Consider the following 25,598-nt stretch of genomic DNA (forward strand, 5'->3'; position numbering starts at 1 on the left):
GTACGTCAGTTCATCCCTATATATGCAATGCATGCAGACGCACACTCAAGGCCAACACACCACCAACCACCAACTCACCATCCACGAATACCCATCCAATCCCCAAGTCGATAATGCATAAACGCCCCAAAACCAATTACCAATCGAAAAAGCAAAAGCGAAGAAAACAAAAGTACACTACCAGGGCATAGACTAAGTAAATCCAGTTACTAACTGACTAGGTAAACTAGGACAAGCTTTTCCGCCTCCCCTGACTAGGTAGGTTAAATCTTCAAATCATAACTTAACTCTAAAATCAACCAAATTCACAATGGAGTACGGACCAATTCCCAGAGCTCCGGCGTAAACTTCGGAACGGCCAGAAGTGGGCAGTAGTACACTAAAGATTGGACCAACGCAGCACTAACCAGACTTGCCAGAGTCTAGATAAGTAGAATGAAGAGTCATCCATTTCCTCACTGGACGAGCTGTCGGCTGGTAGATGTGACTGGCGATCGGGGAGGGCTGGACTGGGAATTTATTGACTCAGAGTGTCACTAGAGTTGAAGACTAGTCGTTTGGGCTGCGATTATCATTGCAATATATGGAGGTGCAGCGGTGGTGATTTTCGTCTTTTTCTGCCATGTGCGAAGCGCTATTTTCTTGGCGGGGTAGGTTGTTTTCTCTTCTTATCGAGGCGACGTCTTACTTACTCCAATTACGGAGCGTAGTTTCTAGATCTACGCTGTTGGAGTATGATAAGTGGATTAATGGAAAAGAATATTGAAATCGTACAATAGATTCATTCGTCTATCACTAGATTATCGATAGCAGGGGAGAACAGAAGTCCCCCGCTGGAAAAAGCAAAACCGCCAGAACGGGTATACGCTCAATCGCAATGCAATAATTGTGCTTGGATGGATGTTCGACTCTGGGAATAAGAAAAGTGAAAGCCCAGTTGTGTTGAGTCGGCCAATCCGAAGCATGCAAGAAGGGACGAGTCATCGGATGACTGACTCATATTCGAGCGTCATCGTCTTGACTCGTCTGATGATTAAAATCGGTTCAGTGGCTTAATGCCAGATTGTCTAATCCCCGTCGGGTGAATAGCTGAAAAGCGTACGCCAGGGACGCAGATAATAGTCGACCAGGTCGACGAGTCGCTTGGACAGATAGAATAAAAGGAAGGTGATCTTGCCTGAAGACAGATGGCTCATATTTATGAGCAGATCTGCACGGCGTTCAACGCCCGTGCCAGATCATCGGGAGAGAAGGGCATGAAGGTTCCCTTGGGAGACATGGGCCCCTTGGGCGACATGGGCAAAGGAGTAGCCCTTACAGCCGGCGAGGTGTAGCGAACAGTTTCCTTGAGATGGCTGATGTGATCCTCCGGACTGTTGTCGGGGAGTAGCGTCATCATCGAACCAGTAAGGCTCTCGGGATCGACGGCCGTAGAAGACTCGGATCCCGCATCGTTTTGGCGATCAGGAGCGTATTCGGCATGTGTGACGGTAACAGTAGCTGAGGCGTTGGTTAGAATGTCGTCATGAATATACTTGATGTTCATAAGATAAGGGAACATTATATAGAATCTATATAAGGTGCACATACAGTCTAAGAAATCCGCTTGGGGCCGGTGATCGGGAACATGATCCGGAGCGACATCCTCGTCCTCCTCGTGGGGTCTCAAGTAATCCGGCACAGTCGCACATGGGGAGAGAGACAGATCCATCGAACGAGGTCGTTCAGCAGAAGCAGCATCGAACGACCAAGCAGCCAATCTCTTTTGATGTTCAGGGTCGAAAGGTCCACGGAACTTGGAGCGAGGGATCTCATGGCGCTTATAGTACTCAATCTTAATTGGGGTGCCATTGCCTTTTGATTTAGACGAGGTACTGTTGGTTGAGCGATGGAAGGCCCGTTTGACCTTTTCTCGAAAAGCCATATTGAGTTTGTGAGGAACGAAGAAGGGATGAGACGTTGTTGAGGTCGACAGTCGGGGCGTCAAGCCCGTGCCTTACGGCAGCAGACAAATCCCAGCGAGGGAGACGCGAAGAGGGGCGTGCAAGCACAAGCGGTGGACGGGTTGACACGATAACCTTTCTATCATCATTTACCTAGAGAGGTTAGGGAGGAGGAAGACGGTGGAATGAATGATAGAAAGGGTAAAGATGAAAAGAGGAAAGAGAGAGGAAGAAGTAAGACAGAAGAGGGATTAAGCGAGTAGTAATAGGAAATAATACCAGTGGTAGCGTACCTGATGATTGAATGGCGTAGGAATTATTATGGGGGCGTCGGTCGTCAACTGCGGTTAAGAGTGGTAATAACTTGGAAATGTAATAATAATGGCGAGAGATAAGACGGCCTGGACGGAAGGGATTCAACAAGGGAGGGGAACGTGGAGATTCTCGTCCAGTCTGTGCGTCTTTCTTATGCTGTGGTTTTATGCCAATGGCCTCACGATCCCCCACGGAGAAAGCAAATGGTTTCATGCACCCCAACACCGGTGATTCCTGTTCCGGCAGCGATGGAGCAGAGTTCCTTGGTATCGCAACAAAAGTACATTCACGTTGCATCTACTATGTCGCACTATGTTGTATGATTATTCTATGATATAATATACCCTGTTAGGCATGATAATACCCGTCCCATTAGGCACGATGGCAAGAGGCAAGAACCTAAGAGGCAAAGGACTTCGTGTACAGTCGCTCAGAGACTCGGTGGCAAGGAAAATGGCGCATTTGCTGTCGTGGTCCTGCAGCGAAGAATTCCAGAAAAGACGGGCAAAACGGACCGATCGGCTCAAGGCAAGGAACAGGCTGGCTCTCATGGATTGTCGCCGGGATAACACGACGTCAGACTCACCGAATCGCGAATGAAACACCGTACTGTATTGTATCGTAACGGTGGTTCCAGCTCATGCAGCCAATTGGAGCCCACGGGGTAATGGTTGGCGCTGTGACCCGCCAAGCGTTGCCCCACTCGGCACGATGCTTCCGGCTGAGATTGGTTAATGAGGCACTCAGGGTCTGTCTGTCTCAACAAGATCAGGCCGGCTGGCCCAATGGCAAGGCGTTTGACTACGAATCAAAAGATTGCAGGTTCGATCCCTGCGTCGGTCAATATTTTTCTGCACAGCATCCATCCATAGGTGTATGGATGCTACTTTTTGTTTATGAATAGCATAGGCTGCTTTTTTGCCAGCTCAACTATCATAGCAGACTACTAATAAGAACTAATACGGACACCCCGTGGTATGCCAACCTTATCGACGACACATTCCGAAACCAAGACCACGATGATGTCATTCGAGAATGCCAGTCTTAGCATTCCTTCTGGAAGTCTCGCCTGCAGCAAACTATTGTCTTGAAGATGTCTCAGACACCAATGCATCCATGCCATGCCAACCACCAATATGCGGTGTGTTGGACGTACGACCATCCATGTATGTACAGTCATAATAATAACCATATTAACATCAGTGACAGTTACCATGCGTTCTGTTCAATCGACTCCAGCCAACGACTCCATATTCCCCACAATCCATGCAAGATGTCATCACTCCTTACTTAGTAGGCCCAGCACTGCCATGACTAGAATAGAATGGATATCATCACGCAACGTGTACTGTGTAGTCTGCACTCCTGAATTACCCGAATTACTCGAGTTAAGTGTCATGTTGCTGCTTGGCGCTGTGCGTGCTTCAACTTTATCTTGGCTTTGCTTTGTTCCCTGGTTTAAGTAAGATATTTGACTATAATCTTCTGTCTACCCCTCTTGTGCCGTCTAAATTATCTTAGGTAGCCGCTACTATCATATAGTTTACCATGGATACAGCTAGTAGTTAATAACATTAAGACACTGCGATGTTATATAAATTTAATAATTATCTATCATTCTCATTGCAATATTCATAGTATTTCTTCTACTGGTAGCCCTCGATCGTTTTAAATATCAATAAAGTGACATTCCATCCCGTCATTGTCAATACGCATGACCACACACATTGAAAACCTTGAATAGAATACTCGGGCAACAGGCAGATTATATGGTAGAGAAATTCCTATAACTTTGGCATTGCCGGAATTGGTAATCGACTCTGATCAACATAGCCTCGCTGTTGACTGTGTCTTTTTCCTGGAACTCTCAGACTCTTAATCTTCCTTCTTTTCCTCCTTGAGGCACATGAACTATTAAGAACCTGGTCAGTCTCGATGACTATGCATAATAATTGTGCGTAATCTAGTTGTGACAAACTCACCTTATCAAACATGCCTGCGCCCTGTATGTTTATTAGTCATGATCAACAGAGTATGAGTATTAATAGGAGGAATCCTACCTCTTCCTTCCCGCATTTCGTACCCTCTACACAAGGGCAAAACATCTTCACCATTTGTATGGGAAGCTAGTCATCATATAAACATCATGATTATATTAAAAGGGCCAGCTTTGTCTTACACAGTCTTCACCCTCTTTTGGACGGGGTTTCTTTTTTCAGTTCTGGTTAGTATGTAGTTTGGTACTAGATACTAATCTGTCATGATACTTACACAGCTCTTTTCTGATTCTTTAAAAATCTGAACACGTGTAACGGCACAGCATTCATCTACTCCACAGTCTTTGTCCATTTTGCATGTATTCCTCTCTTCAGCATTTGAAGTGCCGAAGACCATGGTAGCCAAGGCGAAAAAAAAAGAAGAACCTCATGCTCACACCTTTAAAGTTGAAATGAGAGCAGCAGAAAAATGTAATAAGGAATTAAGAGAAGCTGAGGTGCACACAGTAAGATAGTGGCAGCGGAGGAGGGCTTGTATGGTGGTAGAATTATAATCAATGGGTTTGGTTTCGAGGAAAGAAGACTGTTTAAATACTGTAAAGATTGCCATCGCATGGCTAGTAATTCAAGAGATTCGAAGTAAATCTTCATTCATCAACAACAATAGTCAATAAGTAGCCTTTCGTAGATTGGACTATTGATAGTCTGCTGCATCAATATCACATTTTCACTTACCATGAGTGGGTAATGAATGATCAGATCTCGATCAGATCTCTTCACCCCAGGCATTCATCGCTTGGGGTCCAGTACTAAAGCCTTATTGGACTAGAAAGCTGCGGACTATTGAAGCTAAAGTCGCAGATCCTTATATTGGATCGTATTCTAAGATGCCCATGTACTTTCCTTCTGGGGATTCCTCGAGGGATGCCATGGACAATGACCTACTTGTTAGATGCTTCATGGTGTTCTTGCACTTTAGGGTAATGTTAATCACTTCTTCAGTAGGGATATAGGTAAATTATCTCACTGGTCATGTTTGCTTTTCTTTACATCGTACTCTTGAGGATCCTGAATTACTTGTCATGTGGCACTGCTGTGTGAGATTCGACTTTGTATATTTTTCGGTTATTTTTCTTGCTTTGTTCAGTAGATACTTTATTTCCAGCTGGCTATCTTGTCTGAATAGAAGCTGTCTTATGCAAACACTCCTTTCAATGATGTTGTCATATTATTGTCTATTCCTCGAGTTCTCAGGTAGGATACTACTCATAAAACATATCAATTATATCAAATTGATAGTCAATCAATACTCATGAATCTATGTTATTCACTCATCTTGATCTTGGACATTGATATCAGCCTCAGGGACAGGATTTCCCTCTTGATCTTTTGTTCCAGACCAAACATCGTCCAGTGCCCCCTTAAAATCATCTGTACTGATATCGCCAGAGGTTTCCGCACTAAACAAAGTAATCAGGTTAGTCAAAGACTCGTCTTTTTGGTAGCCAATTCATGACATACATCACCATATACCATGGAGGGAAAACCCGTGGTGCTGGACCGTGTCTAGCAGTCTCCAAAGAGATGTTGAATCGAGTCAATGCATTCTTAATAGCATCGATGATGGGACTTTCACTATATCCGGGTTGTTATTAGACAATGCTACCTCTGGGATTGGAACATCTCGGCTTTTTTTTTTTTTTTGTTTTTTGTAGAATACTCACGTGGCTCCAAAGTCACCGAGCGAATTTTCATGAGCATCTTTGGTGCGGACGCTGACAATCTAGATAGACATAAACAGTTAGTCTGGTATTACTCTATTTTATAGCAATGAGTGACGTACGAATTTGGTCTGTTTTGGATAAAATTAGCTGGAGTCATAAACACGGTCATATTTGGGCTATACTTACAGGCATTTTGGGAGTGTTTTAGTTTACTGATAGAAGAGCAGTAATGTTGTGATAGAAGGAGACGAAGAAGAGAAGAGAATAAACTGGCCCAAGCAAGTCTTTATATGTAGGAAATGAGGGGCATCTTCAGCTCCCCCACTGATGACATGTTCAGCTGAGAGCCAATTAATCTCTCCAGCCTATTACCATCCAGGACGGGAAATCCCCATTCAGCTCTCTCAAATTCAACCAACATCAAATGGCATTCGGCTATGGGAGTAATTGGAGAATAAATATGCATTGCCAGTAAGTTCAGCTCAGCCTTATCACGCCAATCTCTACATAGGACCGCTGCAGACTGTGGAAAGACTTTGATTCAATGGCAGCCCATCGTGTCCCTCCAGTCCAATTCATCATCGCAAAACCCCATTTCAACTGGATGAATTATTCCCACACAACAATTGACATTCTGAATGTATCAGTGCAGAGTGATTAATATGATCTATCTGTTTCATCGAATATCTGATGCAGTCATCGAGTGTTTCAAGTATGTTTTGATTCTCTTCTAAACGAAACCAAGAAAATAAAAACAAAATTGAAACAAAGAAAGCTCGGACGAACCCTCGGACGAACAGCAATGACTAAGCGCATTCGCTGCTTTTGTCCGAACCTCGCTCGGTCTTCGTCGTAACCAGCCACAACGCACGATGGCGAGGGCAAAGAAGCAGATGAGAAAAGGGACGCGCAGCTGCGTGGCTTGTGGGTTTACCTGACATGAACATTAACTCTCACACTAACATGACGTCTGCATAGGTCGACGTCGCAAAGTCCGCTGCTCGTATGCTTCGTCCGAGGCTAGCGTGTGTGTGCATTGTGCTAGGCGAAAATCCGTATGTGTTCCACAGGGCGATGTTCAGGTTGAATGCGAGTATAAGGACTCCCAGGATCCTGAGGTTCGACCTGTTGGGGTGCTGTCTGATGACGGCGTTTCGTTCTTTGATGCCCTTGATGGACTGCGACGGCGGGTTGCTGTGTCGTTGGGGAGCCCTCGGTCCTCGTCGAGGGATGGCCAGTCTAACGGTTGCACTTGGTCCTGAGGTGGTGCAGAGTGATTATGCACCGGTTATGAAGTTGCTAAACCATCAACTAGTACGGTTGGGTATATTGGACTTGTAAGTGGTTGCTGATGGGATGCAGATTGGTCGAGGGAAAAAGTCGCAGGGAGATGATACTGGTCCTGGGTCGTCATCGATATCTCGAGATTGCCATGTCCTCCACTAAATGTGCACCGCACTCCCCTCTGATAACGACATCACAGCCATCTTCAATACTCGAAGCCAGTGGTGGAAAATATGGCGCGAGACCTTTGGCCTGGCCTGGGGCGATGAAGAAGACAACACCCTTGAAAAGTTCGCGACTCGCGCCGTTCGCAGTGAAAATCCATCTCTACTTGGAAGTCTACTTTTGTGCTTTGCCTTAAGCACCGGTGACCATGGTCGATATCTCGCACCAGTAGAGCGCTGGATCATGGCGGATAACCGCATCACTGATCATGAGTATGATTTCCAATGCCTAATGGCCCTTGGTCTTTGTTTTCTGAGTGCCCTCCAACCGCGCCGCGCATGGATTGTCTATCGCAAGGCCAACACACTCTTGCAACTAGCTGGGATACATAGATTGCATCGGAAATCAGAGTCTCTGGATACAATTTTCTGGCAGTTGTTTGGCGAGGACCGTTGGGTGAGTCTGTTGATCGGATTGCCGTATTCTGTTCCAGATCATCTTTGCGACTTGTATATCCCGCCAATAGACCAAGCATCGCCTGTCAGCTTTCATTACCAGCATATGACGGTGTTGACAGGTCGTGTGATTGACAGTCTGCAGTCCAACACTGGTGTATCCCTGGCTGCGGTAGTTGGCGTGGATGAACAGATTGACAAGATCACTGCTCAGCTTCCACCAGACTTTTTGGACATGGCACAGATATCGATATACCCGGAGGCAAAGGAGAAAAGTGCCCGACTCTACCGTATTACCCAAATCCACCAGCTCAAAACATTCTTATATCTACCCTTATTCCTACAACACTGCGAAGGCGGGTGTCGGAAGTCAGGACAGAGTCATAGTACACACTACGCTCGAACCGCCTGCACAAGCAGTGCTAGAACCCTTCTCGAGGCATTTCTAGCTCTCTACGACATCGACCCCTCCACTGCGAGCGTGGACAACAGCATGAAGCTAACTAGCTTCTCAGCTCTCTCTGCTGCCGTCGTCCTGTTCTTGAACCTTCTCGCCGATAGCCAGGCTACGTCTGACGAGCTCGACAAAGCCCTCATCAGTAGAACTGTCGCCGTGTTCCTGGCGTGCTCGGAAGGCCAACCACGGTCTCTTTGCGGACAGTGTCATACAGCCCTGGAGGCCTTGGTCTCGTGCAGCCAAAGCCTAGACCGAGGGGCGAGGAGACAGATTTCCGTGCCGTATTTTGGTCTGGTGCAGATTAGTCGTAGGAATGATGGCGCTCAAGAACATAGCAGAGATGTGAATCCTGCATCTGACAGCCGTGTTCCTGATCAGCCCCAGTCTGATGATAACCTCATTTTATTACCCACTTTATCAGACGATATGTTCTTTTCATACAATGGTCCCTGGGAGAATCATGAGCAGGATTCATTCTGGTCTGGCCAGGGTATAGATGCCGGAATTGACTGGATGAACATGGACTTCTCGATATGAGTATCATCTGTCTACTAACTGATATGATGATACTAGATAAAATCACAAAACCCCCGCTTCAGCCGGATCAAATCGACTCGGCAAACGCTCCAACCCAGCCAGCAAACCAGCCATCTCCATTCCCCGATCTCTCTCTTCTTGAAACTGTTTCCAGCTCCATTTTCCATCTTCTTTCTTATCATCCTTCTCCTCATCAGACGGAATCAACCCCGTCTCATGAAGCACATCAATCGGCGAAACTGTCTTCCGTCCATCCTTGAACACATACCGCGCAATACACGACGCATATATATCCTCCTCTTTCGGAAACCCACCACCCCCCTCATCAGCAGACTCCCTTACAAAAAAACTAACCAAATAAATCCACTTCCCATCCCACCCCAGCACGCGCGACCACATGCCGTATTTCTGAAACGGCGCAATCTCACGCTTATACATACAGCACGACCCGCCCAGCGCGCTATACAACTGCGTCTTCCTACGGCTCTTATCGATGAAAGATGCGGAGAGGACGCGCCGGAATACATTCGCGAGCAGCTGGGTGCGGTGCACGTCGAGGTCGGTGAAGAAGGTGCTGTTAGATTTGTGCAGGTTGTAGTCGCATTCGAGGGGGATGGTGGTGGTTGTTGTTTTTAGGTAGGCGAAGAGGTAGGGGCGTTTGGAGACGTTGGAGATGGTGATGTGGGGGGTTGATTTGGAGGGGCAGGGGGTGAGGTGGAGTTGGGTGAGGATGCCTTTTATGACGCGGATCTATTGTCGTTAGTATCATATATTCAGTATTCAGATAATCTGTAAGATGAAGTAGTTAGAAACGTACATGCCATGCACCTGGTAACGCCTTAAGATTGCCCAGTAAAAAAAGAACCCCAATTGTGGCGAGAATATTCTGCACGCTGAGGTTGGCGTACAGCCATTGCCCTACAGTGTAGGGATGCATGTTTGGGATTGAAACCATTTGAGAGTTTTACATTTCGACATTTCAAACAGGGGAAACGGGGAATATATATGTTCAAAGTCTCAAAATTGAGATTCTAGTGTTACCCCGTGTTAGGCCTCGGTTTGGCTTATTTTCGGGATGGGCTTAACTGATACCTACTGATGATACTGACTCAGATTAGGTTGATGAATTGATATGAATATGCAATGTTATCGATACATTAAGATACAAAATACAATAATATACTACAAGAAATTACCCCACAACCTCAAACTTGACCGACTTGTCAACCCCAAACACATCCTTCCACTCTCCAAACAACTTGCCCAACTCCTCCACATATCGCTCATGCAATTCATCAATATACTTCTGATCAGGGTCCCACCGCTGCTGCTTGACCTCGATAGGCGCACCAACAACCACATTCATCGGCCGTCGGTACGGAAGGAAGATTCCAAACCGCCCCAGCGCAAACGTAACCTTGTGTCCGACGTATGTTTCCCAGATACGCGCGACGAGCCCACCAACCGAAGACGAGTTCATGTCCACCTGGTCGAAGAGCTCGTTCTCGCCAAACGACAGGACCGGAACGAGGTCGGCGCCTGTTTCAACCGCGACCCGCACGAAGCCCTTGCGGATCTTCACGACAACGCCCATCTTGCCCGGCTGCGCGATGGCGTATTCTCTGCTTCCGCCGACGGCGATGGTGATGGAGCGGCCCATGCCGCGCCCGTCGTGGCCGCCGCGCGTGAGGTTCTTGATGCAGGATGATCGCGAGACGCCGCTGAGGCCGAGGGAGAGGAGGTACTCGCGGAGAAGGGGTGCGTGGAACGAGCTATCTTTCATGAGGAGCGTGTTGTCGATTCCCGGGAAGAGGTCGGAGAAGCCGGCCCCGTCTGCTGCGAATGCGCCGACTGCGCCCCGAATCGCGATGCCGTGCGGATGGTAGCCGAAGATGTAGCGTTTCTTGGGGCTGAGCGGGGCGGAGCGGTACAGGGTGAGGGGGAAGTAGGAGGCATAGAGTTTCCAGAACCAGCTGGAGCGGAAGGTGTCGTTGCGGAGGGGGGAGGTGCCGGTTTTGTGGGCGGAGGCGAGGTATTTGATGTAGAGGATGTAGAGTAGGACAAAGTATCGCAGACGGGGGATGAGGAGGAGGGAGTATCCGATCGTAGGGAGGAGGAACCAGGCGTTGCTGGTGAGGAGCACAATGAGGGTTTCCAGGATGCCGCGAGGGAGGGATCTATTGAGAGCGTGGTTAGCTATTTTTTCATGGAGTAGATGGAGGTGTGATGCGTACTTGGAGGTTGGCTTGCCCTCATATCGAGGCTTGACGGTCTCAAGAGTCTTGCCAGACTTGCTCTTCACGGTGGAGAGCTCGCCTCGGTGGTCTTCCTCCTTGATGTCGGGCAGTTGGATCTTCATCTTGTCTGGGTTGTAGGCCAGCTCGACGATCTTTTCGCATCCAGCGACACGACCTTCTTTCTTATGGCACAGCCTGGACAGTTCCGTCGCCTTCTTCTGGTATGAATCGCTGCTCATGACCTTGCGCAAGGCCTTGCTGAGCTCTTTCGAGTCGATGTTGGGAGCGCGACTCTTGTTGCCGTACACACCAATGCCCAGCCATTCTGCACGAGCAGCGTTCTCATAGCAGTCTTGCCAGGCGGGGAGGATAACATGAGGGACACCGTTTCTGACGTCGTTAGTGGGGTGAAATAAAACAAGCAGGTGAAGACTTACTGAATCGCCTCGTACCACGAGTTGGCACCACCATGGTGGACAGAGCAAACGATGCGCCCAGTCTCCAGCATCGCCAATGGCTCGACTTCAAACCACGGCTGGATACGGACACGATCCGTCTTTCTTTCCTCCTCCAACGCCCCAACAGACCGGTTATAGACATCATCATCGTCATGCGGGTGCTTGGGCAGCTTCCACAACACCTGCACGTTCTTATCCGGCCACGAATCCAAGAACCCCTTCAGACCGGATGCGATATGCAGCGCAACGTCCGGGTCCGGAGCATACAGCGTTCCCAAATTAACGAGGATCGTAGGCGCCTTTGCCAGCCACGTATCCATCTCGGGATCCTGCGTCTTGACCGACGCACAAGGTAGCAGAATCGGCCCACACGCGACGACGTTATCAGGCACGTCGAATGGCCAGTCCAGCTCCTTGAGAGCGGGCGACAGATGCAATCTATCCGGTCTCCATGCGTCGGCAAAGGGGAATCGCCCATGGATCTTGTGTTTGATGCGCCAATCGCGGATATCGCGCCGTCTTCCACTGCCATGGTACATCTTGGCTGTCTTGATGCAGGCCATGGTGTTGGAGGGAATCAGATGCCAGGGGAGGGGGTATGGGAAACCAGTTCCGGGTCTGATTCGTCAGTATTGCACTCATTGCATCTCGATGTAGAACTTACAATGGGTACTTCCACGCCCAGGCATTGTTCTTCTGCAACCCCAGCACAATGTGACTGAGCGCCGTGGTGTTCTGCAAAATAGCCGTATGGCCAGTGTTAAACGCCGCATCTCTACCCTGCAGGAAGAAGAAATCGACGACCATAATGGACGGATCGGCCTTGTGGACGATCTCGACACAGCTCTCATACACATCCACATACTCCTCTTCATTCCACCCCCAGATATCCTCAATGAGGGACTGGAAGCCTAGAATGGAGCCTGAATAGCCAGGCGGGTGGAATGCGCCTCGCTTGCCCGTGCGAATGAAGACATCCGTGTTGGAGGGCCCGCGGACAGGATGGAAATGAATCCGCGATCTGAAGGAGGCATCGTAGGCGTGGGCATTGTCTTTGAGGAGCTTCTCCAGACGACGCTCGAGGACGGGGAAAGAACCCAGATGAACGTCAATGTCGCCTCGAACGAGCAGTTCATGGATGAGAGCGAGGATGATGTTTGTCTGGCCGTGTTCACTATTCGCGAGGAACAGGACACGGGGGGTTTTGGGAGCCATTCTTCTGGGGAAGAGAGAGTGAGAAGAAGAACAAGAAAGAAGAAAGACACCCTCCCTTCGGTTTATTCTTGAGAAAAGAAAGAAAAGAAGAAGCAGAATAAACCGAAGATAAGATGAACGTTTTATAGTTTCACATGCGAGGGGAACTACAACTACTACCACCACCGCAGGGGGAAAAACACCCAAAATGTCTACAATGATACAAGACTTCATTAAACTCAATCAATATTAAATCTGATTGCTCGCAATTCCCCTCCAACTCCACCAGCAACAATTCGGCATCTGCTTTTTCTGTCTCTCTGCATCCAGTGGAGTGTTGGGGGTCGTGCGTGGGTCAACACCCAAAATTGAGCATCCCGAGGCCCAAAATCTGTGCTGGACCGGGGGTGAGTATCAGAACAAACTTTCTCGGAGGACTGCTTGTTTCGGGTCAGGATGAAGATCAGGATACTCTCGAGCAAGAGACGGGAAAATAAACCGAGGAACGACAATGGTTTGAGAGGGGTTTTTTTGGTGGTTGGTTGAGTCGATGTACTAGGAGGGATCGACAGGGCCAGTCGAAGAGCGACGATGGCGAAGGAGGAGACTGTAAATTAACAGTTTTATAATTGTTTGGGAAAATATTATTTATGATTTCTTTCTTTTCTAGTGAGATGTCGAAATCAACAAGATAAATAGACGGTTGCACCTCATCTCAGAGAGGCAAACATCCACGGTTTCTGTTCGGTATACTTCTTCACCATGGCTGTACAAGCAGGATTCCCATCTGGACTGCCCGAGATGCATTCCATCTTTCTCTCTTTTCCTATTGCTGGGTTCCTCCTGGTTCCCTGCCTGGTGATGATCTTGATGTTATTGCAGCCCAGGGGGCCCAAGATGGACGTCAATGGGCCTTGGATAGGGCAGTTGTTCTGCGGTGTATGCACTGATCCTATACAACATCTGTCTGTCTATCTATACTGACTGACTCTAGTTTGATACTAAATTCGCCTTTTTGTCTGGCAAAAGTGCCCACAAATTCCACTCCTTGCACAAGAACTATGGTAAGCCTCATCCTATCTCAACCCTCATATATCTTCCTTCTAACCAAACAGGCAATGTCGTCAAATTCGCCCCCGGCCAAGCAACCACCAACACCATCAAAGCCCTGCGTAACATCTACGGCTCGGGCGTGGGAAAGGGTAACACATTCCTCAAGAGCAACTTCTACAAGGGCATCTCGCGCCGCAACATCTTCACTGCATCCGATCCGTCCTACCATGCCACCGTCCGCAAGTTGTTCAGCCCCTCGCTGAGTCCCGGCTGCATGATGGCCCATGAGAGCGTCATGAAGAACTGCATTGGTCGGTTACACAATGTGCTGCGCGAGAAGATGCAGCACGACAACACGTTGGACCTGAATGATCTGCTCTACTGCCACGCGGTCGACACCGTCTCGGAGGTGCTGGTGGGCAAGCCCTTGGATTGCCTCAAGAGAGGCCGGCCTCTTTTCTGGACGGAGCAGCTGCCTCGTATCTTCTACTGGGCGACCATCCGTGATCAGTTCCAGGGCTCGGGTGTGCCCACGATGATCAAGTGGTTGTTGCGTCGTGTTGTGCTGAAGGGTGTTCGTGCGCGCAATGAGAGTGCCCGTATGCAGCTGATTAACGAGTGAGTTTCCTGTCTTTCTGTATAGCTTCATCTCTAACCCATGGTCCACCAGGCAAATGCACGCCCCCCACTCCCGTCGCGACATCATGGTCGAAGTCCTCGAGCGCGCTGCTGGCAGCACTCTCCCTGAAGCCGAAATCGCAGAGAACTTCTCTGCCATCATGCTGGCTGGCTTCCACACGACTGCCAACACCCTCTGCGCCGTCATCTACTTTGTCCTGACGCATCCTGAAGCGCACTCTAAACTGGTCGCGGAGTTGCAGGCGCACTTTTCGTCTGTCGATGACATGACGATCGAAGTCGCCCAGAAGCTGCCCTACTTGAACGCTGTCATTACTGAATCGCTGCGTCTCTATCCGCCAGTTCCTCTGGGTGGCCCGCGTGTCTCGCCTGGTGCTTATGTTGATGGCACTTATGTTCCTGCTGGTGTATGTCTCTCTTACTCTATTGATGAATCCTGCTAATGAGTATAGGTGGAAATCTGCACTTCTCTCTTCGCCCTCCACCACAACCCCGAATACTTCAACGATCCCTTCACTTTCCACCCCGAGCGCTGGACAGAGCCTGGCTGCACCGACAAGAAAGAAGCCGTGCAGCCTTTCCTCGTGGGCAGTCGATCCTGCATTGCCAAGCAGTAAGTCTCACATCTACTAGATCTGAATGAAGCTAACAATCTATTCTCTAGTTTCGCTCAACACATGCTCTACTTGACACTGGCAGCCTTCTTTATCGAATTTGACGGCGACTACATTGGCCGAATCAAGGACTGGCAGAAAGACAGCAAATGCTATGCTTTCTGGGAAGTGCCAGACCTAAAGGTGCAGATGCGCACTCGAAGATTTCCTTAATTTGAACATGTGAATCTATTATTACTATTATTATTTGTACATAGTCTTTGTGTTTTGTTTTGTTATGTTTTGGCTTGTGATATCTGACGAACTAGTTGAAATGTATTGCTTCAAGAATTCATGAAACCGCTAAGACCACATCGAAGAGACCAGAGCATCAGATGTAGTGAAAAATAGATCCTGTCATCCTTGTAGACGACATCATTCAGCATACGATCAGCATCTTTAGCCTGACAGACAGCCAGTTAGAGATCATCCCAGTATCTTCACATGAACCAAAATTGAGTCAACTGATTTCTACCGAGAAAAAGCCAGGATCAAAGCCAAAACACGCTTTCGGATCCTCTGGATTTCTGAATTCCAGAAATTGCAACGAAACTTGCCCCGATTTAGTTGAGATTAACGAGGTCTGAGAGAATTTTGATACTCTTGATGCTGATATCGAACATGTCAGGAATGATAGACTTTGGTCTGTGTTTGAGGTTGATGACCTGCGATAAGGGGCAATTCCTCCGACCACTACTCCTACTACTAGTAGCAGTAGCAGTATCACGATAATTCAGATCAGTATAATAATATTACTAGATCAGATAGAAATAATAGTTTAATCAGCCTCAACCATGGCTCACACAACCCAATTCCTGCTGGTTGATCGCCTTCAATCCAGAGTCGAAGTTATGGTGGAGCCCCGTTCCATCACAGCCCTAAAATTGTGATTCATCGATATCGCCTCAATTTTGGGAACACAAACGGCTTCGTTTCTCCAAACAGCCTAAGGTCGACTAATTGCAGCGGATCGAACCTCGTCGGGGAAATAAAAATCACGGTCGATGGAGTGCAGGATGCCACATGGTGTGGTGCTTCGTCTCCATAGGATTGAACTCTGTGAGTATCTCAAAAAAGAGGTTCGGTGATGTTATTATTTCGAGCGATTTATCTCCGATCTGATTATTGAATTCTGCAATTATAAGCGATATCTGGTTTATCTGGTTTATCTGGTTTATCTGGTTTATTGAATACCTGTTGGCAGATGGCAAATGAATGTAAATCGTAACTCTGTTCCTGGACCTGAACTGAACTCATGATCCCATTTTTCAGCATCACTACCGAGGTTGGGAGGATCGACAATCCACGTCGGGAAATTTTATGGGATTCTCTCAGTTCCTCCTCTTGAACATCCATTCCTCTTCTGGATCTGATTTTATGATTCCGTCCGGGCATCTGTCACTCATTCCGGCCTGTCCTAGTCTGGCTGTCTCGTGCCTGTCTTCAAACACCGGTCAGATTGTCTCTGTCCATCACTAGCACCTCCAAGTCTTCTTCATCTTCACTCACTGTGAAACGGATTCCATCTTCTAGTCTCCTGACCATGCGACCGTAACTGACTTGATCGAGTCCAAATGTAAATGAAGCCAGCAGATTAAGCACATCCACAGCCATGGAGGAAATCGACCTGGTGCCCCTCCCCAAGGTGTGCCCTCACTTCCCCTCACTTGCATTCACTGGATGGCTTCACTGACAGAATAGCAATCCGACGTCGCTCTCACAGAGGACGAACAGAGGACTCTGGACTTGCAGCTGCATGCGCCGGTTGCACAGATTGGCTTCTTTGGTATCTATCGCTATGCCACGAGATGGGATTGTATCATCATCGCCCTCAGTGCACTTTGTGCGATCGCTGGAGGGGCTGCTTTGCCTGTCTTTACTGTATGTCTCCTCTATCCTACTTATCATCCTCGTGCTAATAAGATAGGTCCTCTTCGGTCGACTCACTTCCACCTTTCAAAACATCGTCACTGACCAAATCACCTACGACAACTTCCACCACCAACTCAACGAAAACGTCGTCTACTTCGTCTACCTAGGCGTCGGCGAGTTCGTCACCCTCTACCTCGCAACCGTCGGCTTCATCTACACCGGCGACCATGTCGTCCAGAAGATCCGCGTCGAGTACCTCCGCGCCATCTTGCGCCAGAACATCGCCTTCTTCGACACCCTCGGCGCAGGCGAGATCACCACCCGGATCACGGCGGACACAAATCTGATCCAGGATGGGATTTCCGAGAAGGTCGGACTCGCACTGACGGGGTTGTCGACTTTCGTGACGGCCTTTTTGATCGCGTATATCAAGTACTGGAAGTTGGCGCTGATTTGCAGTTCGACGCTCATTGCGCTGGTGCTGATCATGGGTGGTGGGTCGACGTTTACGTTGCTGTTTAGCAAGAATGCGCTGGAGAGTTATGGGCGGGGTGGTAGTCTGGCTGAGGATATCCTGGGCTCAATTCGGACGGTGGTCGCTTTTGGAGCGCAGGATCGGCTAGCCAGGAAGTATGAGGGGCATTTGAAAGAAGCCGAGAGACATGGCATGAAGGTGCAGATTACCTTTGCGTTTATGGTTGGGGCGCTTTTCTGTGTGATGTATCTCAACTATGGACTGGGATTCTGGATGGGATCTCGTTTCCTGGTTGACCGACGCGAGCATATTAATGTCGGCGACATTCTCACCATTCTCATGGCTATCATTCTGGGTTCGTACAACCTGGGCAATGTCGCCCCGAACGGACAGGCGTTTTCAAACGCCATCGCCGCTGCGTCCAAGATCTTCAGTACCATTGACCGGGCGTCTCCTCTGGATGCCTCGTCTGAGGTTGGACAGAAACTGGACTTTGTGAGGGGTAACATCACCCTGCAAAATATTCGCCATGTCTACCCCTCCCGACCTGAGGTCATGGTCATGAAGGACATGAGCATTTACATCCCAGCTGGTAAATCCACAGCCTTTGTTGGACCGTCAGGGTCCGGAAAAAGTACCGTCATCGGTTTGATTGAGCGATTTTATAACCCAATCGGAGGAACGGTGTCCCTGGATGGACACGATATCAAAACACTCAATCTCCAATGGCTTCGTCAGCAGATTTCGCTGGTGTCGCAAGAACCCAGACTGTTCGCCACGACTATCATGGAGAATATCAAATTTGGCCTGATTGGCTCTGAATTCGAGAATGAGCCCGAAGATAAACTGCGACTGCGTATCGAGGATGCAGCTCGCATGGCCAACGCGCATGATTTCATCATGGCACTCCCCAACGGCTATGAGACAAATGTGGGCGGGTTTTCGCTGTCTGGTGGTCAGAAGCAGCGGATTGCTATTGCGCGGGCTATTGTTAAAGATCCGAAGATTCTGCTCTTGGACGAGGCTACTTCGGCATTGGATACCAAGTCGGAAGGTCTTGTTCAGGCGGCGTTGGACAAGGCGGCCGAGGGTCGGACGACCATTATCATCGCCCATCGGTTGTCCACTATTAAGAACGCACATAACATCGTCCTTCTAGTGAATGGACATATCGCCGAACAGGGCACCCACAACGAGCTCATGGAGCTCGGAGGAACCTACCTAGAACTAGTGGAAGCGCAGCGCATCAACGAAGAGAAAGGCGCGCTGACCGTCCCCGAATTAGAAAAAGAAAATCTATCAGCATCATACGGCGAGAAAGAGAAAGATCCAAACCGAACAGTCTGGTTTGATGACGACTTTACCGAATTCCACTTTGACGGTTTCCCCGACTCGTCCGACATCTGGCTGGACCCGAAAGGAGGACAAGAGATCGAGAAGCGAAACTCGTCACTCATTTCACAGCAGCCGCTCTTCGTGGAAGATCAAGTGAAGCCTACGCCTCACTATCCATTATGGACGCTGATCAAGTTCATTGCGACGTTTAACCGGCCGGAACGGTTTCACATGACCCTGGGGTTGATCGTGTCTATCCTTGCTGGGGGGATTCAGCCATCGCAGGCGGTGCTGTTCGCAAAGGTAGTCAGCACGTTGACCCTTCCTGCGTTTGAGTACCATAAGCTGCGCCATGATGCCAATTTCTGGTGTCTTATGTTTCTGGCGGTGGGGTTGGCGACGTTCCTTCTGTATGGCATACAGGGGACGTCTTTTGCGTATAGTTCGGAGAAGTTGATATACCGTGCCAGAAGCAAGGCATTCGAAACGATGCTGAATCAAGATATCTCCTTTTTCGACCGCGAAGAGAACAACACGGGCGCTTTGACGTCGTCTCTATCTGCGGAAATCAAACACCTCTCCGGAATCAGCGGTGTCACTCTCGGCACGCTGCTGATCGTCTCAGTCAACCTGGTCGCCTCGTTGACCGTGGCGTTGATCATGGGCTGGAAACTTGCCCTGGTTTGCATCTCGGCCGTGCCGGTTCTGCTTCTCTGTGGATTCCTGCGTATCTGGATGCTGGATCGATTCCAGTCCAGAGCTAAAAAGGCATACCAGAAATCTGCCAGTTCGGCCTGTGAGGCTGCCTCGGCGATTCATACCGTGGCCTCTCTCACGATGGAAAGCCAGGTGTTGCATTCTTATAAACTGCAGCTGAAGCAGCAGCTGCGAGACGATGTCATTCCCATCGTCAAATCCTCCCTCCTCTACGCTGCCTCCCAGGCCCTTCCATTCTTCTGTATGGCTCTTGGCTTCTGGTACGGAGGCAGCCTGCTCGGACGACACGAGTACTCCCTCTTCACCTTCTACGTGTGCTTCAGCGAAGTCATCTTCGGTGCTCAGGCCGCCGGAACCGTCTTCTCACACGCCCCAGACATGGGCAAAGCCAAACACGCCGCGGCGGAATTCAAACGCCTCTTCGACAGCAAACCCGCCCTCATCACAAACCCCGGCCAACCAGTCACTTCCATGAAAGGCGATATCGAGTTCCGCAACGTCTACTTCCGCTATCCCACCCGTCCGGAACAGCCTATCCTGCGCCATCTCAACCTCACCGTGAAGCCCGGCCAGTACGTGGCGTTGGTGGGAGCGAGTGGAAGCGGAAAGAGCACGGCCATTGCCCTGCTGGAGCGGTTCTATGATACAGCCGCTGGTGAGATTTACGTTGATGGTGTGGATATCAGCAAGACGGAGCTGAGCTCGTATCGCAACTTTCTGGCGCTGGTGGGACAGGAACCCGCGCTGTTTCAGGGGACGATTCGCGAGAATATTCTTCTGGGGAGTAATGCGTCGCACGTCCCTGAGGCGACTCTAGTCAGGGCATGCAAAGACGCCAATATCTACGACTTTATCATTTCGCTCCCGTAAGTGTACCCACACCATTCATATATGACTAGCTAACAATGCCCAGACAAAGCTTCGACACCGTAGTCGGCAGCAAAGGCGGGATGTTATCGGGCGGCCAGAAACAGCGCATCGCCATCGCGCGGGCCCTCCTCCGCGATCCCAAGATCCTCCTCCTCGACGAAGCCACCTCCGCACTGGACTCGGAGTCCGAGAAAGTGGTGCAGGCGGCGCTAGACTCGGCCGCACGTGGCCGCACCACGATAGCCGTTGCCCACCGGCTGAGCACGATCCAGCGGGCCGATGTGATTTACGTGCTTGACCAGGGCGTGATTGTGGAGTATGGGACGCATGGGGAACTGCTGAGATTGAGGGGGAGGTATTATGAATTGGTCAATCTGCAGAATTTGGGTTGATGTACACTACTATACTACTGTTTTAATACATATGCATATACAAACTTTTAAGATTCATGGTTTCAGATATTCTACCGTGATTCTCCCGAGTAACTTAGCCAAGGAAAGATAGATCATAAGCTAGTATTAGTACGGGTCAGTTCGGACAATCAAAGTTGGTCCCTGTTGATCCCAAAATTGGTTCCATAAGAACCATTTTTGAGTGACATTTTGTGTATGGATAGAATCATGGATAGATGTAAACATGATATCCACGTGGACGGCAATAATATCGATGCTGTGGATCAGGATGGTAGATTCATTAAACATACCATCACAATCAATCCTCATATCCATCCAACACACCCAATATGCACAACTGCAGTGGATAACGGACCTGTTGTCTCATCCGGAATAGTCCAGAAAAAGGATCAAAAATCAGCAAAATCTTCACTAAGACCCTGAAATCCTCTCTAACAACACCAACCCGACAATCACCCGTTCTTCCCCTCTTGATCCTTATCCTAGACCAGCCGAGGCTTTTTCCCGTTCTCGAATACCCAAAATATGTTTGTTCAGTGTTTTCCCGGACAATCCGAAACAGGACATCGCCAATCAGGTGCAGCAGTCCTGCACGGTTGACTTGGCCGTTTCTTGGTGGTCTTGGTATGGGGTTTATAAGATCTTGATGGTGGCCTTGTTCTAGTTGCCGTTCTGAACATTCAGGGCAGTGTTCTCGTTCAGTTTGAGTCACCGTGTAGAGAGTCATTATGAACCTCCGTTTGTTGGTCCTTGCTCTGGCTGGCCTTGTGGCTGGAAAGCCGGTTGAACTTGGTGCTCGTCAGAGTATGGCTTCCTTTACTGGTTTATATATGGTATGGTATATGATAGCTAACAATTGATAGGCCTCTTTGGAGGTGGTAATGAACTCCGCGATGGATCCTGCAAGCCCATCACGTTTATCTTTGCCCGTGCTTCTACTGAGCCGGGTTTGATGGTACATTCCATACGCCCCCTCATACACTCAGTTCATGATAATCGTGCTAATGTTGTATACAGGGTATCTCCACCGGCCCTACAGTCTGCAATGACCTCAAACTCGCCAAAGCAGGCCAGGTCGCCTGCCAGGGTGTCGGACCCAAATACACGGCTGGATTGTTCGAGAATGCTCTGCCGCAGAATACCTCGCCTGCTGCCATCTCCGAGGCGCAGGATTTGTTCAAGCAGGCTGCGTCCAAGTGTCCCGATACGAAGATTGTGGCGGGTGGATACAGGTACATTCCCTTGTCTTTTTATATGAATGGTGAGGGTGCTAATATTATATACGTACAGTCAAGGAACAGCAGTCATGCACGGCGCCATTTCCGGCCTCCCCGAGAACGTCAAGGAGAAGATCAAAGGCGTCGTTCTCTTCGGCGACACCCGCAAGACGCAAGACCACGGGCAGATCCCCAATTTCCCCAAGGACAAGATCAAGATCTACTGTGCGGCTGGGGACTTGGTGTGTGATGGCACGTTGATTGTCACGGCGGCGCACTTTACCTACATTGCCAACACCGGTGATGCGGCGAAGTTTTTGGAGTCGAAGTTGGGTTAGAGTCCCTGTCACTACTAGGGGTGAAATAGTGAGGCTATCCCTGTGGCATTCCAGAGGGAGGCTGGCTTAGTGGTGAATGTTGCATAGTTGATGGTTTCAGTTAGGATATGATAACGGAGGATATAAGATATAGGATGGTATATGTGTAAGATGGTATATATGATATATTTATCAAATTAAATTAAATGAGGTTATTCATGTCTACTATGTAGTGTACGTGACATCATGCCCAAACCGGAAATAGGGCACCGGAACAGTGTTTCTCCTTAGGGCTGAACGCATCCACACTGAATGCAGGCACGCGGCATAATGCATGCATTGATGGTCTGCATATGCTGCATCTACTATGAGGTGCTGGATGAGATGCATTGAGTCGGATATTTACTGCAGATACAGAGTATACTCAGTATATCTGGTCTATTCTCTCTCATCTTTCCTGTCTATGCAGACAATAAATAAAGTCAATTACAGTAGGCCAGGGCTGTTTCAGAAATAAACCAATCAATCACAGGCAGAATTAGAAATTATAAACGAAAGTAAAAAGCACAAAAACACAAAGAAACACAAAGAAACGCATGAATCATTGGCTGTTATTATTATTATTGTTGTCGCTCATGTGATTCTGTTGATTCTGCTTGCGACGGGTTCATCCCTCTTTCTCCCCCTCTCATCCCTCCCTCCATCCCTCTTCCTTCATCCCATCTTCTCCTCCTCAATTGATCCGCCACAAGCCCTATCCAAGGTCTGTCTAGGAGCTCATCGCAGCCTCTGAGGTCATCATTGTCCGAACCACGGATTAACGTTCCCCCAATCTTGGGCGGCCGGTCAGAAACCGTTTAATCTAACTCACTAACCAACATACCAAAATCGCGGCCCCTTACTTTCATCGCACCTCGTGAATCACTGTATCGCGAACCTCGCATCCCTCGTATTCATCGCGCGTCCTTCCCCCATCATCTATATTCGACGGTAAGCTCGCTTTTTCTTCGTCCACTTCTTCCCCCCTCCCAACCCATACCTACTCCAAGTTCCCGCGGCGACCCGCTTTCGTCATTTCGACTTTACCCATCTACGTGGCAACTCTGAACAGCAACTTACTGGATTTCGCAACTCATAGGTTATACCATCATAATGCCTAAGAAAGGAGGAAAAGGCAAAGGAAAGGGCAAGGCCAAGGGTGGTGCTGCCGCCGCCGCCGCTGCTGCAGACAAGAAGGTCGAGGATATTAAGAACACTCTGTGAGTTGCGCGATCAGTTACAATTCAATGCCAGTCGCGCTAATAATCCTCAGAACCCCAGGCCACGAGGTTGAGGAAAACGTCGACAAGAACGAAGGCGAAGTCGAAAAGCCCTCTGCAACTGAAGCTGTCGATGCGCCTGCCGCAACTGCCGCCCCCGATCTTACCTCCAAGACCCCCTCTACTGCCCCGCCACAAGCCACCGAGGCCAAGGAAGAAGTAGCCAAGGCCATCGATGAGACTCCTGCGGCTGGCACAAAGGAGACCGTGGAGGAGACCGCGGATAAGGCGCAAACCGAGCTCGGCCAGACTGGTTCTGCAGAGCCCAATGGAGTTTGTAAGCATAATACCCGTCATGCATGCATCCGCCAGACACTGACCATTCTTTCCAGCCGTCTTGCCCGATACTACCGCCAAGGAGATCCTTTCGCCTGCCACCGACGCCCCCGAGACCAAGGAGACAAAGACCGAAACATCGCTGCCCGAACGGCCCAAGGAGACTGCGGAAGAGGCCGAGTCCACCGCAATCCACGTGAAGCGTCCTTACGAAACCGGCATTTTCACCAAGGAGGAAGACCACAAGCCCCCCAAGATGCCCAAGGTGGAGGACGATGCGGCCGCTAAGGCTTCGGAGCCTGCGACCACAGGAGAGTCTTCCAAGGACACAGCTGCTCCTGCAAAGGCCGGTGCAGCAGTTGACCCTCTCACAGTCCCGGGCTTGAACAGCAAGGATTTCAAGTCATCGTCTGCGGACAAGAAGGCCGAAGAGCCTGCTGAGGCAGAGACCGCAAAAGCAGAACCGGCCAAGGAAGAGCTGACAAAGGAGGTCCCGACTACAGCTGCTCCTGTGCAACCCTCATCCGCAGTTGCCGCTGCTGATGCCGCAAAGACCGTTGAGGAGCCCCAGGCTTCCAAGACCGCCGCTCCAGTCGAAACTCCTGCTGCCGTATCTCAAAAGGCAGACACAGAGACCAAGGCTGCTCCTGTTGAGGCTCCTGTGGCTCCTGTAGCTGAGAAGGCTGACACCACCGAGGTTAAGCCTGCTGTCGCTGAAGCCCCTGCTGCTAAAACGGCCGATGTCACAGAAACCAAGCCTGTCGAGACTGGTGCTTCTCAAGCACCAAAGGAGACTGCGACCGAGGCCAAAAAGGAGCCGACCGAAGATAAAACTTCGACTGCAGCCGCCCCTGCCACCGCGGGTGTCGCTACTGCAGGCGTTGCTGGGGCGGGCGCTGCAGCTGCAGCCGCAGGCAAGGGTGATTCCCAGAAAACCGATGCGCCGAAGCCGACGGAGTCCGCAGCTGCATCAACCGGCAAGGATGCTTCCCAAACCGCAACCGATAAAGCTGAACCCGCATCGAAGAAGACTGAGGCTGTAGAGGACAAGACCAAGACGCAACCCGCTCAAGCCGACACTGGCAAGGAGACTGCTGAGACTGCTGCTGCTAAGAAGCCTGAAGACAAGAACATTGTGGACAAGGCCCAAGATGCGGCAAAGGACAAAGCCGGACAAGCTGAAGATACAGCCAAGAACGAAGCCAAAGATGTCCAAGACTTCGCCAAGAAAGAGGCGGACAAAGCCCAAGAGATGATCAAGCAAGAAACCGAAAAAGCGGAGAAGAGGAAGAGTGGTGGTCTCTTGTCCTGGCTGAAACGCAAGGTCAAGGGCGACAAGAACTGAGGGCTCCGCTTATATACATGACATGAGAAAAAAAAAAGGAAAGAAAAAGCAAAAAACAGGTAATGAACGATGTGATGAGTTGGGATCACGCATCAGGACGGGATAATATTATTTGATGTACAATACTATGATGGGATACCCCTGGTTTTTGTGTTATACGAGGCCCCCTCTCGTGTCGAGCAACCAGGCTGTTCTTGAGATTGATTGATTATTGATTGATTGATTATTAGTTAATGTTAATGGAGAGCACGATTATGGAGCCATCCACTACTGTGTAGTCCCAACCGTACTTATATCTCCTATAGTCTAGACCTGAATAACTTCACCGCCA

General features: G+C 49.4%; 10 protein-coding genes and 1 non-coding gene across 11 annotated transcripts; 7 read left to right on the forward strand and 4 right to left on the reverse strand.

Annotated features, from left to right (window-relative positions):
• Nucleotides 1-736: 736 nt before the first annotated feature.
• Nucleotides 737-2,290, reverse strand: ASPWEDRAFT_33546 (uncharacterized protein). The gene is made up of 2 exons (XM_040833813.1): nucleotides 1,591-2,290; nucleotides 737-1,500 (listed from the first exon to the last, which is right to left on the reverse strand). Exons 1-2 carry the CDS (start codon nucleotides 1,922-1,924, stop codon nucleotides 1,199-1,201), a joined length of 636 nt encoding a protein of 211 aa, XP_040693890.1. The 5' UTR covers nucleotides 1,925-2,290; the 3' UTR covers nucleotides 737-1,198.
• ASPWEDRAFT_33548 (uncharacterized protein) lies at nucleotides 2,270-2,529 on the forward strand. Its single transcript, XM_040833814.1, has one exon. It carries the CDS (start codon nucleotides 2,325-2,327, stop codon nucleotides 2,487-2,489), a length of 165 nt encoding a protein of 54 aa, XP_040693891.1. The 5' UTR covers nucleotides 2,270-2,324; the 3' UTR covers nucleotides 2,490-2,529.
• A 500-nt stretch (nucleotides 2,530-3,029) lies between these two features.
• Nucleotides 3,030-3,101, forward strand: ASPWEDRAFT_t1. The gene has a single exon. It is a non-coding gene; the product is annotated as a tRNA-Arg (tRNA).
• Nucleotides 3,102-5,352: 2,251 nt separating this feature from the next.
• On the reverse strand, nucleotides 5,353-6,276 carry ASPWEDRAFT_33549 (uncharacterized protein; the record flags this gene model as incomplete). The annotated part of the gene is made up of 5 exons (XM_040833815.1): nucleotides 6,166-6,276; nucleotides 6,099-6,107; nucleotides 5,980-6,038; nucleotides 5,777-5,890; nucleotides 5,353-5,715 (listed from the first exon to the last, which is right to left on the reverse strand). Coding segments are annotated over exons 1-5 (317 nt in total), but the record flags the coding sequence as incomplete, so codon positions are not given.
• Nucleotides 6,277-6,851: 575 nt separating this feature from the next.
• Nucleotides 6,852-7,241, forward strand: ASPWEDRAFT_166299 (transcription factor domain-containing protein; the record flags this gene model as incomplete). Its single annotated transcript, XM_040829970.1, has 2 exons — nucleotides 6,852-6,903; nucleotides 6,958-7,241. 2 exons carry the CDS (start codon nucleotides 6,852-6,854, stop codon nucleotides 7,239-7,241), a joined length of 336 nt encoding a protein of 111 aa, XP_040693893.1.
• Nucleotides 7,242-7,333: 92 nt separating this feature from the next.
• Nucleotides 7,334-8,898, forward strand: ASPWEDRAFT_193946 (fungal specific transcription factor domain-containing protein). Its single transcript, XM_040832260.1, has one exon. It carries the CDS (start codon nucleotides 7,426-7,428, stop codon nucleotides 8,875-8,877), a length of 1,452 nt encoding a protein of 483 aa, XP_040693894.1. The 5' UTR covers nucleotides 7,334-7,425; the 3' UTR covers nucleotides 8,878-8,898.
• Nucleotides 8,604-9,770, reverse strand: ASPWEDRAFT_33550 (uncharacterized protein). The gene has a single exon (XM_040833816.1). It carries the CDS (start codon nucleotides 9,313-9,315, stop codon nucleotides 8,920-8,922), a length of 396 nt encoding a protein of 131 aa, XP_040693895.1. The 5' UTR covers nucleotides 9,316-9,770; the 3' UTR covers nucleotides 8,604-8,919.
• Nucleotides 9,771-10,069: 299 nt separating this feature from the next.
• ASPWEDRAFT_55693 (Diacylglycerol acyltransferase family) lies at nucleotides 10,070-12,940 on the reverse strand (the record flags this gene model as incomplete). The annotated part of the gene is made up of 3 exons (XM_040838245.1): nucleotides 12,237-12,940; nucleotides 11,552-12,190; nucleotides 10,070-11,504 (listed from the first exon to the last, which is right to left on the reverse strand). The coding sequence occupies exons 1-3, from the start codon at nucleotides 12,785-12,787 to the stop codon at nucleotides 10,070-10,072; spliced, it is 2,625 nt and encodes an 874-aa protein (XP_040693896.1). The 5' UTR covers nucleotides 12,788-12,940.
• A 588-nt stretch (nucleotides 12,941-13,528) lies between these two features.
• On the forward strand, nucleotides 13,529-15,285 carry ASPWEDRAFT_47094 (cytochrome P450; the record flags this gene model as incomplete). The annotated part of the gene is made up of 6 exons (XM_040836900.1): nucleotides 13,529-13,705; nucleotides 13,761-13,830; nucleotides 13,882-14,437; nucleotides 14,490-14,865; nucleotides 14,911-15,071; nucleotides 15,123-15,285. The coding sequence occupies 6 exons, from the start codon at nucleotides 13,529-13,531 to the stop codon at nucleotides 15,283-15,285; spliced, it is 1,503 nt and encodes a 500-aa protein (XP_040693897.1).
• A 1,438-nt stretch (nucleotides 15,286-16,723) lies between these two features.
• Nucleotides 16,724-20,796, forward strand: ASPWEDRAFT_55694 (putative ABC multidrug transporter; the record flags this gene model as incomplete). The annotated part of the gene is made up of 4 exons (XM_040838246.1): nucleotides 16,724-16,756; nucleotides 16,846-16,992; nucleotides 17,039-20,376; nucleotides 20,424-20,796. 4 exons carry the CDS (start codon nucleotides 16,724-16,726, stop codon nucleotides 20,770-20,772), a joined length of 3,867 nt encoding a protein of 1,288 aa, XP_040693898.1. The 3' UTR covers nucleotides 20,773-20,796.
• Nucleotides 20,797-21,484: 688 nt separating this feature from the next.
• Nucleotides 21,485-22,541, forward strand: ASPWEDRAFT_144666 (cutinase family protein). Its single transcript, XM_040829473.1, has 4 exons — nucleotides 21,485-21,597; nucleotides 21,657-21,748; nucleotides 21,811-22,025; nucleotides 22,084-22,541. The coding sequence occupies exons 1-4, from the start codon at nucleotides 21,522-21,524 to the stop codon at nucleotides 22,346-22,348; spliced, it is 648 nt and encodes a 215-aa protein (XP_040693899.1). The 5' UTR covers nucleotides 21,485-21,521; the 3' UTR covers nucleotides 22,349-22,541.
• The last annotated feature ends 3,057 nt before the right edge of the window (nucleotides 22,542-25,598 follow it).

This window comes from Aspergillus wentii (genome assembly GCF_001890725.1).
Source record: "Aspergillus wentii DTO 134E9 unplaced genomic scaffold ASPWEscaffold_1, whole genome shotgun sequence".
NCBI lineage: Eukaryota > Fungi > Ascomycota > Eurotiomycetes > Eurotiales > Aspergillaceae > Aspergillus > Aspergillus wentii.

Bases quoted from the DNA above. Each gene is read 5' to 3' on its own strand.
- ASPWEDRAFT_33550 (XM_040833816.1), bottom strand. From the start codon at position 9,315: ATGTATAAGCGTGAGATTGCGCCGTTTCAGAAATACGGCATGTGGTCG.
- ASPWEDRAFT_144666 (XM_040829473.1), top strand. From the start codon at position 21,522: ATGAACCTCCGTTTGTTGGTCCTTGCTCTGGCTGGCCTTGTGGCTGGA. The intron at 21,749-21,810 runs GTACATTCCATA...TGTTGTATACAG, and splicing joins CTACTGAGCCGGGTTTGATG to GGTATCTCCACCGGCCCTAC. The intron at 22,026-22,083 runs GTACATTCCCTT...ATATACGTACAG, and splicing joins ATTGTGGCGGGTGGATACAG to TCAAGGAACAGCAGTCATGC.
- ASPWEDRAFT_193946 (XM_040832260.1), top strand. From the start codon at position 7,426: ATGTGCACCGCACTCCCCTCTGATAACGACATCACAGCCATCTTCAAT.
- ASPWEDRAFT_33548 (XM_040833814.1), top strand. From the start codon at position 2,325: ATGGCGAGAGATAAGACGGCCTGGACGGAAGGGATTCAACAAGGGAGG.
- ASPWEDRAFT_33546 (XM_040833813.1), bottom strand. From the start codon at position 1,924: ATGGCTTTTCGAGAAAAGGTCAAACGGGCCTTCCATCGCTCAACCAAC. The intron at 1,501-1,590 runs GTATGTGCACCT...CCAACGCCTCAG, and splicing joins CCAAGCGGATTTCTTAGACT to CTACTGTTACCGTCACACAT.